The sequence below is a fragment of the Canis aureus genome, chromosome 13, assembly GCF_053574225.1.
Source record: "Canis aureus isolate CA01 chromosome 13, VMU_Caureus_v.1.0, whole genome shotgun sequence".
NCBI classification, from domain to species: Eukaryota; Metazoa; Chordata; class Mammalia; order Carnivora; family Canidae; genus Canis; species Canis aureus.
In genome coordinates, this window is record NC_135623.1 from 6,966,169 (window position 1) to 6,980,167 (window position 13,999).

The 13,999-nt window shown below is 46.2% G+C and overlaps 1 protein-coding gene across 1 annotated transcript; it reads left to right on the forward strand.

Annotated features, from left to right (window-relative positions):
- Window positions 1-6,136: 6,136 nt before the first annotated feature.
- LOC144281527 (L-amino-acid oxidase-like) lies at window positions 6,137-13,604 on the forward strand. Its single transcript, XM_077844363.1, has 7 exons — window positions 6,137-6,209; window positions 7,905-8,119; window positions 8,566-8,678; window positions 9,812-10,013; window positions 10,467-10,535; window positions 10,751-10,887; window positions 11,450-13,604. The coding sequence occupies exons 1-7, from the start codon at window positions 6,179-6,181 to the stop codon at window positions 12,258-12,260; spliced, it is 1,578 nt and encodes a 525-aa protein (XP_077700489.1). The 5' UTR covers window positions 6,137-6,178; the 3' UTR covers window positions 12,261-13,604.
- The last annotated feature ends 395 nt before the right edge of the window (window positions 13,605-13,999 follow it).

A 13,999-nucleotide genomic window follows, 5' to 3' on the forward strand; every position in this document is an offset into this window, starting at 1 on the left:
TTGGAGGTAGGCAGCCCCAAACATAAGAACATCTGGAGTCACCAAAAGCGAAAGGATCCTAGAGCCCAAAGGAAAGAGCCCAAAGAATATGGCCCAGGCAATAACTGTGTTGAGGATTTGTAGCCTCTACAACTGGGAGAGGGTAAGTTTCTCTGGCACTAATGTTTTGGCAACCCTAAGGAACTGCTAGATTAGCCAAAATAGCTGAAAATAAGTGCCCCAAAATACTTGTAAACAAATGTACATAGTGTACCTGTACACTCTCCACAATAATCAAATGGTAGAAACAACCTAAGTGTCCATGGATCGACGGAATGTGGTATAAGCATAATAATAGAATATTGTTTAGCTATAAAAAGTAATGAAATACTAATACATGCCACATGTGGATGAACCTCCAAAACATTATGTTAAGTAAAAAAAGGACAAACACAGTCACATAATAGTATGATTTCCATTTATATGAAATATCCAGAATAGATATATCCTTACACAAAGAAAGAATATTCCTGGCAATCAGGAAATGCAGGGAGGCAGGAATGGGGAGGGGCTGCTTAATGGGTGCAAGGTTGTCCTTTAGGGTGATGAAAATGCTTAGAACTTGATAAAAGTGGCAGTTGTACAGTATTGTGAATGTGCCATGAATACATAGTGAATGTGCCACTGAATTGTACGTTTTAAATAGTTAATTTTGTGTTGTCTGAACTTTACCTCTATAAGAAAAAGTTCTTTAAAAACAAAAGCACGAAAAAAAAAAAAAGCACGGGAATCCCTGGGTGGCTCTGCGGTTTGGAGCGTGTCTTCAGCCCAGGGCGTGATCCTGGAGACCAGTATCGAGTCCCACAACAGGCTCCCTGCATGGAGCCTGCTTCTCCCTCTGCCTGTGTCTCTGCCTCTCTCTCTCTCTGTCTATAATAAACAAACAAACAAACAAACAAATAAATCTATCTTTAAAATAATAAATACATAAATACATAAATACAAACAAAAGCACATGGGAAGCCTGGGTGGCTCAGCGGTTGGGCATCTGCCTTCAGCCCAGGGCGGCGTGATCTTGGAGACCTGGGGTCGAGTCCCACGTCAGGCTCCCTGCGTGGAGCCTGCTTCTCCCTCTGCCTATGTCTCTGCCTTTCTCTGTGTCTGTCATGAATAAATAAATAAGTAATCTTTAAAAAATAAAAATAAATTTAAAAAATAAAAACAAAAGCACAAAAATCATACTCTGAAAACTGCAAAACATTGCTGAAATAAGTAAGGACTATTGAAATAAATGGAAAAACAGCCCACGTTTATTGATCAGAAGATAATATTGTTAAAATGGTAGTGCTTCTCAAACTGATTTGCAGATTCAATGCAATGCCTATGAGAGTCCCAGCTGACTACTTTGTAGAAATTGACAAGCTGATTCTAAAATTCATATGGAATGTTGGCAAATTGAACACCAATAAAAAATAAATTTATAAAAAATAATAAAGGTTAAAAATAATAATAATAAATAATAAAATAAAATTCATATGGAAATTCGAGGGACCTGAAATAACCAAAACAGTTTTAAAAAGAAAAACGGCTTTTTTCTGCCCCTGGACGCTGCTGGGTAAGCATCATTAAAGTCTCCCCTCCCACTGCTGTCATGTCTAAGTCAGAGTCTCTCAAAGAGCCTGAGGAGCTGCGGAAGCTCTTCATCGGAGGTTTGAGCTTTGAAACAACCGATGAAAGTCTGAGGAGCCATTTTTTTATAAATTTATTTTTTATTGGTATTCAATTTGCCAACATATAGAATAACACCCAGTGCTCATCCCATCAAGTGCCCCCCTCAGTGCCTGTCACCCATTCACCCCCAGCCCCCGCCCACCTCCCCTTCCACCACCACTAGTTCGTTTCCCAGAATTAGGAGTCTCTCATGTTCTGTCTTCCTTTCTGAAAGGAAATATAGGGGAAAGGAGAAAAAATGAGTGGGGAAAAAAAATGACTGAGGAGCCATTTTGAGCAATGGGGAACCCTTACGGACTGTGGTAGTGAGAGATCCAAACACCAAGAGCTCCAGAAGCTTTGGGTTTGTCACACATGCCACCGTGGAGGAGGTGGATGCAGCCATGAATGCAAGGCCATGCAAGGTGGATGGAAGAGTTGTGGAACCAAAGAGGGCTGTCTCACGAGAAGATTCTCAAAGACCTGGTGCCCACTTAACCGTGAAAAAGATTTTTATTGGTGGCATTAAAGAAGACACTGAAGAACATCATATAAAAGATTATTTTGAACAGTATGGGAAAATTGAAGTGATTGAGATCATGACTGACTGAGGCAGTGACAAAAAGAAAGGTTTTGCTTTTATGACATTTGATGACCATGACTCTGTAGACAAGATTGTCATTCAAAAGTACCACACTATGCTATATGTTGGCAAATTGAACTCCAATTAAAAAAAAAAAAGAAAAGAAAAAAAGTACCATACTGTGAATGGCCACAACTGTGAAGTAAGTAAAGCCCTATTGAAGCAAGAGATAGCTGGTGCTTCATCAAACCAGAGGCTGAAGTGGTTCTGGAAACTTTGGTGGTGGTTGTGGAGGTGGTTTTGGTGGGAATGACAACTTTGGTCTTGGAGGGAACTTCAGTGGTTGAGGTGACTTCGGTGGCAGTCAAGGTGGTGGTGGATATGGTGGCAGTGGGGATGGCTAGAACGGATTTGGTAATGATGGAAGTTACTTTGGAGGTGGAGGAAGCTATAACAATTTTGGCAATTACAACAATCAATCCTCAAATTTTGGACCCACGAAAGGAGGAAATTTTGGAGGCAGAAGCTCTGGCCCCTACGGTGGTAGAGGCCAATACTTTGCCAAACCATGAAACCAAGGTGGCTATGGCGGTTCCAGCAGTAGCAGGAGCTATGGCAGTGACAGAAGGTTTTAATCACTGCCAGGAAACAAAGGTTAGCAGAGAGGAGAACCAGGGAAGTGACAGGGAAGCTACAGGTTACAACATATTTATGAACTCAGCCAAGCACAGTGGTGGCAGGGCCTAGCTGCTACAGAGAAGGCATGTTTTAGCCAATACTCATGTGTATGGGCAAAAAACTCGAGGACTGTATTTGTTACTAACTGTATAACAGGTTATTTTAGTTTCTGTTCTGTGGAAAATGTAAAGCATTCCAACAAAGGGTTTTAATGTAGATTGTTTTTTGCACCATGCTGTTGATTGCTAAATGTAATAGTCTGATCATGATGCTGAATAAATGTGTCTTTTTAAAAAAATAAAAGAAAAACAAGGTAGGAAGACACACTTCTCAATTTAAAAACTTAAAAAAATTTAAAAACTTAATATAAAATGGTCATCAACGCAGTATGAAAGTCCAGAAATAAAGCCACATGTCCATGCCCAACTGCTTCTTAATAATAGTGCCAAAATCATTCAGTGGGGGAAAGAACAGTCTTTCCAACAAATGGTGCTGGAACAACCGGATAGTCACATGCCAGAGAATGAAGTTGGACCCCTACCTCACCCCATATACAAAAACCAACTCAAAATGGACCAATGAACAAAATATAAGGGTTTAAAATAAAAAGCCATTAGGAAAAAACATTGGGGTAAATCCTCATAACCTTGTGTTTGGCAATAGGATTTTTTATATGGTATTCAAAGCACAAGCGATAAAAAGAATAATAGATAATGTGAGCCTCATCAAAATTTTAAAATTCCATGCTTCAAAAAACATCGTCAAGAAAGTGAAAACCTGAGCACCTGGGTGGCTCAGTTGGTTAAGCATCTGACTTTGGCTCAGGTCATGATCTCAGGATCCTGGGATCAAGCCCTATGTCAGGCTCCATGCTCAGTGGGGAGTCTGCTTGTCCCTCTCCCTCTGCTCCTCTCCCACTCATACTTCTATCAAATAAATAAATAAAATATTTAAAAAAAATAAAGTGAAAACCTATAGAATGGGAGAAAATATTTACAAATATATGTGCATATATCTGGTAAGAGACTTGTATCTGCAACATATAAGAACACTTACAACTCAATAATAAAAAGACAACAAAATGTAAAAATAGGCAAAGGATCTGAAAACACATTTCCCCAAAGATGATATACAAATGTTTGTTATGCACATGAAAAGATGTTTAACATCGTTAGTCATCAGGGAAATACAAATCCAAGAAAACAATGAGATACCCACTTCACACCCACCAGGATGGCCATAACCAAAAACAGATAGTAGCAAGTGGTGTTGAAAATGGGGAGAAACTGGAGCTCTCATTTGTTGCTAATAGGAAGATACAAAGCGGTGCAGCCGCTTTGTAAACTAGTCGGGCAATTCTTCAAAAGGTTAAACATAGACTTAATATGTAATCCAGCAATTCCATTCCAAAATATATACTTAAAAGAAATGAAACTCTACATCCACATAAGATCTTATAAGAGAATGTTTAGAGCAGCATTGTTTATAGTAGCCAAAAAAGTAGGAAAAACTCAAATGACCACCAACTGATAAATGGATCAACAAATATGGTAAAAATTAAATACTATTATCATAAATGGAATATTATTTGGTCATAAGAAGGGATGAAGTTCTGATGCATGTTACAACACAGGTAAATCTTGAATATATTATGAAAGCAAAAGGAGCCAGTCACAAAATACTACATATTGTGTGATGCCATTCATGTGAACTGTCCAGAACAGAAAAATCCATAGAGACAGCAGAAAAGTGGTTGCCTAGGGCTGGGAGGAGAAGGAGAATGGGCAGTGATGGCTAACATGTACCCTATTTCTTTGTGGAATGACGAAAATGTTTTAAAATTGATCTTTGTGATAGTAGCACAATTCTGTAGACACCAGAAGCCATTGAATTACTCACTTTAAAGGAAGAAATGTAAGGTAGGTGAATTATATCTCAATAATGCTATTACAGAAAAATAAAAGGAAGCAGGGAGAGACTCTTTGATCTGTGCCTACCACCCAGCTGTTCACACTGTAACCTCTGCATGTTATTTTCTTTGGTTCTTCCAGCCACCTTGTGGTAGAGGAATTATCTCCATTTGAAAGATACTACAGTCGCTTTGTGATTTGCTATCAAATCAGACCCTATCTCCACGAGAGAAAAAGGAAGCCAGTTTAGATGCCGACAGAGTACAAGGAGCTATGCCAGGCTCTTCACACACATCATCTCATTTAATCCTGAAGCACCCCTCTGAAATAAGTGTTATAGCCCCATTTTACAGATAAAGAAATCCAGGCTCAGAGAGGTATAAGCCTTATGTCCTAAGACATACAGCATTGACACAGTGGAGCAAGATTTGAACCCAATTCTGTTGGACTCCACTGCTGGTGCCCTTTCCCCTGTGCCACCCCTGGTTCCCAGGATCTGAGTCCTGTGCCCCCGATACCAAGTGCTCCTACCTGCCCTTCTCCCCAGCCCCATGCTGCTAGATTGGTGTGTGCTTCCCGTCTACCTCTCTCACCAGCCGGGCTGTCTCCACCTGCACTGTACACAGAAAGAACAAAGAGCTGGTCTTGGTGCCACAGCCAGCTGGCCTGATTCCCCAGGAGAAGGAACCTCAGTGCCAGAGAAGCCTGTGTCTAAGGAAGCCCTAGAAGACACAGAGGAAGAGGGGAAAAAAAACACTTCCCACTGCAAATGGGCCAGGCCGGAGATGTCTGCTCAGCCTGCTGGGGGAGCCCCCTGAGAAGGGCAGGAAGGGCACAGTCCTGGTCAGAATCCCCACCTTGGGCAGACTCACCATGGAACAGAAAGGTTCATGGTGGGACAACAGTAGAACTGGACATTCTCTGGTGAGAGTACTGGGGGCTTTGACCTTGGCCAGGAGCCTGGACACTGGGCTTCCAAACCAGCCCAGGCACATAGCCCCAGTCTTCACCCATTTCCTAGAAGATGGTTCCAGCAGGTTTGGGATGACTCACCTGGCTTCCACAATCCCTCCTCCCCACTGGTACCCAGGGGCTAGGATCTGAGCTGGGAGAAGGGGCTTTCCCTTGGAAGGGAGGGGAGACGGGACAAGAGGAAGATGAGGCCAGGAATGGGGCTGAGTCACCATGGTCTTGTCACCATGAGGGCAGGGCTTCTCTGCTTGGCCCAGCCCTGGAGGCAGGCTGGTGGGACGCGCCCAGTGACTGCTGGGGTGGAGCTGGATCCTCATAAGGAGAGGGAGAGCTCCCTGGACTCAGCATGAGCTGCAGGGTCATGGCCAAGATGAAGGGTAAGTGGGGTGCCTCCTATAAGGCAGACACACCTGAGGGAGGAGGTGTTGGACACTGAAACTGAGTTAGACAGAGGGAGGGGGTTGATGGGTCAGAGGGGGAGTCTGGGCAGAGGGCCATGAGAAAGGAAAGACATAGGGATTGAGACGGGACAGGGCTAGAGCAGGGGCTACACACAGGTCCAGGTGTCAAAAGTGAATCCAGAGAATGGGTACAGGTCTGGATAATGAGTCTGGGTTGGGCCCATTCAAGGGGAAGGACATGCAGCCTGAGATAGGAATGGTGGTAGCTCAGGGAAATGGAAGAGTTGACAGGGTGGGAATGGACTGGGGAGGTTGAGGTAAGCCTGGAAAGTAGGGAGAGGGGGTGGGGGCTGGGGCTTTGTATCATGGTGCGTGGTCACCCCTCTTCTTTTCTGAGGAGTCACTCCTGCAGAAGACTCTGCTGGCATTGGGAAGGGCCTGCACTAGTCACTGGCTGGGTATCCTGCCCCTTTTCAGAGGTGGCCCCCGAGGGGCCCTTTCCTCTCTATGCCCCTCGGGTGTCCGGCATGGACAAAGACCAGACTAAGGGGTTTCTCACCCACCCCAAAATCCTAGGACTAGTGCAATGGGGGAAGAGCACATCACAGCTCCTGACTGTTTCCCTTCAGGGCAGAGGACACCAAAGAAACCCCCCAGCCTCCCGTTGCAGACTCCCAGGGGAATTTCTCTGTGCATCAGAGCAGTTAATTGTGGACACGGGAACCACGTCACTCGGGACCTATTACGTGTTACATATTAACTCCGGTTTCCTGTCTTGGCTGCACATTAGGAAAGCTGGAGGGATTTGAAAAAATAATGTGAGGCTGGAGAAGAGTAGTGGGCCCTCCAAGGTCCCATGGGGCACTGGTGATGTCGCTGGAAAACTGGTCACAGGTCCCCCCTGAAGAGAAGCATGCCTCACACACTCTGGCTTCACACACAGGGGCACACAACACCGATCCTCTCACATCCTCAAAGAACACACACATCCTTTGGCTCTGCCACCCAGCCTCACACTCAAACACACTCACAGAATCACACACAAGAACACCAGCAACCACATTTCCTCTCAAACCCAAGCAAATGCATGCATGTCATGCTCACTCTTCAGACCCAGACCCAGGCCACACACAGACACACACAGACACAGACACACACACACACACACACACACACACACATGCGTCTTGCTTTCCCATCCGCACGTTTGCTCAGGTGCCCACACCACACCACAGACACACTCCCTCCCATTAAATCACAGATGATGCACAGTCTCACAGGGCAACAATCACAAACTCACAATCACTGCAACTTACATCACAGTCAAGCTCACACACACACCCAGCATCAGAAGCCGGCATATTCACAGAGATGGCCCTGTCCATGCTCATGAGTTTCCAATCACATGCCCCCAACATGCACCCATGCATTCACATTCACCATCACACAGCTGACACCAGAATGGTTCATACATACATCCATATCCCACACAACACAATCACCACCACAGAGACACAATCACAAACATACATGTTTACAACCACACATTTGACAGATATTTTCTGATCTCACCTCTCTTGCTCGTTCACACAGCCAAGGTCTTCCTAGGTAGGGCAGGATACAGAGCCTGGGCCCCAGAGAGGCAGCCTCTGATTCCCTTCCCCACCACAGGAATCCTGATCCTGGGGCTCTTCTTGGCTACTCCCAGCTGCCTTGGCTACTTTGAGGACCTGGTCAAGTGCTTCCAGGACCCCGAATACGAGTCCATCCTTGTCACAGCACAGGAGGGGCTCCACACCTCCCCGCTGACCAAGCGTGTGATAGTGGTGGGAGCTGGCATGTCAGGTCTGGCGGCGGCCAAGGCCCTCCAGGATGCTGGCCACCAGGTGAGCAGATCTTGGGAGGGGATTCAATCTTTTGCCTCTGGTTTCCTTCCTTGGATGGAAAAAGAAAAAGGGAGACGATACCCCCGACTCTTAGATCACTGATCATACCTGGCTGGGGCTCTTAGCCCTTAGTTATGGCTCCTCAAAACTCTAGGCTCCCCTGAGACTTGACCCCAACTGCATGTGTGTTCTCATGGAAGCAAAAGTGGAAAAGAGTTACGCTCACAAGAAAAGGCCAAGAGGCGCTCGGTTCCCCACCACCATGGAGCATCCTGCCCCACTTACATCCTTTAGGACCCTCGCCTCCATTTGGTTATCTGGCACATTCAAGGAACCCACTGCTGGGAATTCCAGACGAGAGCCTGTGGCCTGGTGGAGATGGGTGTCCAGGGTGGGAGAAGGGAAAGCATGACACTAGGAACAACAGCAGGTTTTCTGGACCCCAGGTAACCATCCTGGAAGCCAGCAACCACGTTGGGGGTCGAGTTGTCACATTCAGGAATGAGAAGGAAGGCTGGTACCATGAACTTGGACCCATGCGAATCCCAAAGTCCCACAGGTAAGTGCCAGGGAAGGGGTGGGTAAAGGACAAGCAAGAGGAATTAGGTTGGGGGGGAGGGAGGCCCTGCTGCCATAATGCCAGAGCTTCTGAGATCCACTGTCTCATGTGGTTCAATCCTGCAAGTCAGGACCAATACTGGTCTCCCATTTGACAAGGAAGACCAAGACTCAGAACCTAGGGTCACACAGGAGGTGGTAGGTCCCAAACAAATAAATAAGAGTTACCATTAAGTCATCAAATTGTGTACTTCAAATATGGACAGTTTCTTATATGTCAATTATATGCCATTAGGCTACAAACTAATACTAATTAGTAATTATATCAGCTGCCATTCATTGAGCACCTCTATGTGCCAAGTGCCATGCCAAATGCCACACCTGCATTATTTAATCAGATCCTCTTATTTTTCTCACTTACAAATCAAGAAACTGGGCTCAGAGATATTAAGTGACTCATTCAAGGTTCTCCTAGGAGGAAATGATACAGTTCCTCTTCAAAATCAAGGAAGCAACTGGCCCCAAAACATATACTCAACTTGTGTGTATATGAGATGATATTATCTCTTTGTGTCTCTCAGGCATAAATAAATAAGATATTAAAATTAAAAAAGAAATAGAATACAGGATTTCAAAGCCTGAAACCAAAGGCCTTGGTCTCTACCCAAGTTCTGTACTTGGGGATTTCTTTTTCTTTTTTCTTTTTTTTTGTTAAACATTTTATTTATTTATTCATGAGAAACACACACAGAGAGAGAGGCAGAGACACAGGCAGTGGGAGAAGTAGGTGCATGGAGCCCCATGTGGGACTCAATTCCAGATCCCAGAATCATGCCCTGGGCCGAAGGCAGACACTCAACCGCTGAGCCCCCCAGGTGTCCCTGTACTCAGGGATTTCTTAAAGGGCCTTCATTGGATAATGGGTAGACTCTGTCCTCACGATCTCCCTTGGGCCAAAAAAAGAATGAAAAGAATACTACAGCATAAGGAAGCAGATTTAGAGTTGAAGAAACAGTCTGAGCTCCCTGGGCACATGAAGAAACTAGTTTCTCCGGAAATGGCTTCTATAAGTGAGGCCAGTGGGCACGAGGTGTCACTGGGATGGGTGCCATGTTACACCTGTATTTGTTCTAGGCTGGTTCATACCTACGTCAAGAAGCTTGGCCTGAAGCTGAACAAGTTCATACAGTATGATGACAACACCTGGCACCTCATCAATGGACAACGCTATCGCACCAGGGAGGTCAAAGACAATCCAGAGGTCCTGGGCTATTCCGTGGACCCAGTGGAGAAGGGCAAAGGCCCCACAAATCTCTTCTACCAGTCCATCGCCAAGGTGCCTCCTGCCTCACCCCTCCCAGGGTTGGGAAAGTACAAGTTTTGGCCCAAAGCCCCCTTGAAAGTTAGTGGATACACGCTGGTGACCTAGTTCCCATCCAGCAATCTTGTGATTGGTCCAGTACCTAGTGGTCAATGGCCCATTGCTTGATGGTGACAGTGGACAGAAAGGGAATCACCAGATAACCCAATCTCGGTAATGAGCCAGTCTTCCTGGATTGCAGGGAATGTCTTCCCCTTAAATTTTAGCCTCCAAAGGTCTTAAATAAAGGAGAGATTTGGGAGGAAAGAGGAGCATTTAGGAGCTCTTGGAAGCACCCTTCCCCTGGTCTTTCCATCCACCCCCTCTTGTTCCCTCCCTCGTCAAAGGGACATCCAGAGAATGCAGGAGTCCTGCCACTGGCTCTATGGCTTTAATCTAAGCTGCTTTCCCCTCTCTCTCCTTTTGCAGGTCAAACAAAATCTGAAAAATTTCAACTGCAGCCGCCTGATATCCTTTTACGATTCTTACTCAACCAAGGTATGTGAGGCACAGAAGTCCCAAGATAGAAGCGGAGGGGTTCTGTGCTCAGCCTGCTCCCTGGGGTTGCCCACTGCTGACCTGGACCCCCTCTTCCCACTGCCAAAGCCTTAACTTCCCTGGAATCCAGCCCCGCCCCTTGCCTGCCCTAGGCTCCTGCTAAAGTCCCTTCCAATGTGCTGGGCCCTCCATCAGGAGCTTCCACCTCCTTGCAGGCTTACCTGCTGAAAGAAGGGGCGCTGAGCGAAGGAGCAGTAAAGATGATCGGGACTCTGATGAATGAGGATTCTGGATACTATAAGTCCTTCCTGGAATCCCTGAGGAGTAGCTTCATCTTCTCCAATAGTGACAAGTAAGGTCAACTGGGACCAGGGCTGGAAACTGCCCCTCCTCCAACTCTCAGAGCAGAGAAATGGAATTATGATCACTGAGTAGTCACTATGTACCAGGCACAATGATAGCATTTTTCAACAATTGTCACATTGAGTCACCTGGAAGATCGGTACTATTAGTCAGAGCCATTTTACAGGTGAGGATGTAAGGCTCAGAGGAGTTCTATAATTTACCCAAGTTCACCTAAAGGGTAAAAGCTGGAGCCAGTATCCAAACCCAGGTCTGTGGGATTCCTTCTGGGACACAGGACGGCATGGTAGTTGAATCCATATGCGGTGGGGCTAGACTGTATGTGTCATCCCCACACAGTCCTTCTCCACCAGGTATCAATTTTCCAAAGTATAAAATTAAACAATGATCCTTCTCTTACAGAGACTAGTTAAGGAGATGTATATGAAGCATCCAGCACAGGCTGCAGGAAGCTAGTTGCCTCACTTTTCAGACCAGGAAGGCTGCCAGAGACTTAGCAAAGGGGCCTAGTGCCCCCACACTCACTCTCTCTCTCCCTCTCACCCCTGCAGCTTTTCCGAGATCACCGGTGGCTTTGACCAGCTCCCCAAAACCCTCAGCAGCAGCCTGAAGCCTGACACCATCCGCCTGGGCTCCAAGGTGGAGACGGTAGTGAGGGATGGGCCCACGGTCCAGGTTTCCTACCGGGTGGGCAAACACAGCTCCAGGCTGTACACCCTCACCGCAGACTTTGTCATCATCACGGCCTCAGCCAAGGCCACACATCTCATCACCTTTAAGCCACTGCTTTCCCCAGACAAAATGGAAGCACTCCGCTTAGTGCATTACACCAGTGCCACCAAAGTGGCTCTCGTCTGTGAGGAGCTCTTCTGGGAACAGGATGGCATCCGGGGTGGGTTCTCCATCACCGACCGGCCCTCGCGCCACATCTACTACCCTAGCCACAGCTTCCCCCAAGGCAAGGGCATCCTGTTGGCCTACACTGTGGACGATGACTCCCGCTTCTTCACATCCATGACGCACGAGCAGATGGAAGATGTGGTCCTGGAGGACGTGGCAGCCCTGCACCAGATACCCAAGGACAAGCTGCGGCGCATGTGCCCCTCCTCTGTGATCAAGCGCTGGTCTCTGGATCCCTTCACCATGGGCGCCTTTGCTGAGTTCACACCCTACCAGTTTACCGACTACTCACAGGAGCTCTTCAAGCCCGAGGGCCGCATCCACTTTGCAGGAGAGCATACCTCCATGCCCCACGGCTGGATAGACACCGCCATCAAGTCCGGCCTGCAGGCAGCCAGGAATATCCAGGCTGCTGTGGATGAGGAGGCCACGGGAAAGCAGACAACCTTCACTTACTCCTAGGCCATTTCTAACCCAGAGAGAAATCCCTGAGGGAATCTGTCAGGAAAAGTACGGGGGGGTGGGAGTTGGAGGCAGAGACCCAGGAGAGAGGTCATCATTAGTCCCCCCCCGGCCCACAAGTAAGAATCCAAAAATGCCAAAGAATTGGTCAGAAAGTCCATAAAGAATCACTCCCTTTCCTGCTGCTCTCCCTGCCAGGCCTTGAGGAGGGAAGCAACAGAGTCAGCATAGATGCAGGGTAAGGAGTAAATCAATGCTGGTGATCATTAGAATCAGCCCTTGGCGTGGATTGCCTCCTGACAACAGTAACAAGCAAAGGACAAAGGCTCCAACAGTGACCTAATTTCAGTCATACACAGCTAGAAGCTTCTACAAGAACAGACAAACCCTGAACCACAGTAATGTTAAACCACAGATTGGCCACACACAAACCCACAGGGCACACAAACCCCATCATTTTCTGAGCTGGGGGCCTCACATCTTGGCCCAACATGGAATCTAGATGGATGGAAAAGATAAGGGTTTTTCTCTGTTCTTTTTGAGTTTGCAAGAGCAGGATCTTGGCTTCCTAGAGACACTTCCTGACCTATAGATTTGCTCTTCACTCTTACCACCCCCCATCACCAACCAGACCCCCTCCTCTCCATCTCTGCCTATCCAGCCTATACCTCTGTCCATCCCCCTGGAAGAACACCAAGCTCATTCTCCATACTTCCACTCTGCTCTTCCTTAACAGAAGAGCCCTGTCCTTCCACACCCAACTAATTCCCCTTCTCTGAATAGCCCCACCCAAGCCCCCAGGGATCCTTCTTTCTCTTTTGAACCTCCACCCTTCCTCCCTCGAGTCCCAAATATTTGGGCTGTGGCTCTTCTTATGTTATTATGTAATTATTTTTATATAATCTGCCCATCTACACTGAGAGCCCCCACAGGCTGGGATCATATTGTGTATGCCTTGGTACATTTTCCCCCATAAACACTACATATATGCTATTTCCCTCACCCTCTCAATAAATATTCATTTTTCATCTACCATGTGTCAGACAATGTGCTGAGTGCCATATATAAAGAATGAGCAGCATTATTCAATTAAATCAAACCTCCACCTCTGCGTGTGTTCCCAAACATCCAATGATCAGCTCCCAAGTAGGGTTCATTTTTTTATCCCAAATTCTTGGGTATTTGAGCCCAGTCACACAAAAGGAAGAAGCAAATGAAGTGAAAAACCCTTCGCCTGGAGAATATTCTTACCAGGGTGACTCTGGAAGACTCTGAAAACCAGCATGATGCAGGAAGTGTTATGTCTTGAGACTGGCATATTGCACAGAAGGAAAGGAATAAAGAAAAAATTCACATTTTCTTATTGCATTTTGGTTGGTCTATTGCTATAATCCCAGCTTGCTTTATTCTGGTTTTTCATTCACCTCTATAGTAGTCAGGACTTTTTCAGTTATAAGTGCTGGGGAAAACAAATCCAGACTAGCTTAAAGGTAAGGAAATGTTTTAGCTCATGTATCTGCAAAGTCCAGGATGAAGCTCACTTCATCCAGGCTGATTAGGTTTAGGGATTGACAATAATGACAATAATGTCATTAAGCTAACTTAGCTTCTGTACTGAGTTAAATAATGTCCCCCGAAATTCACATCCATCCCCCCCAAAAAAAAACTGTAAATGTGACCTTTTTTTGGAAATAGGGTCTTTGCAGATTTAATTAAATGAGGTCATAGCACAGTAAAGT

Excerpts from the sequence above, each read along its gene's own strand:
- LOC144281527 (XM_077844363.1), top strand. The coding sequence starts at position 6,179 with ATGAGCTGCAGGGTCATGGCCAAGATGAAGG. Across the intron at positions 6,210-7,904 it reads GGTCATGGCCAAGATGAAGG|GAATCCTGATCCTGGGGCTC; the intron begins GTAAGTGGGGTG and ends TCCCCACCACAG. Across the intron at positions 8,120-8,565 it reads TCCAGGATGCTGGCCACCAG|GTAACCATCCTGGAAGCCAG; the intron begins GTGAGCAGATCT and ends TCTGGACCCCAG.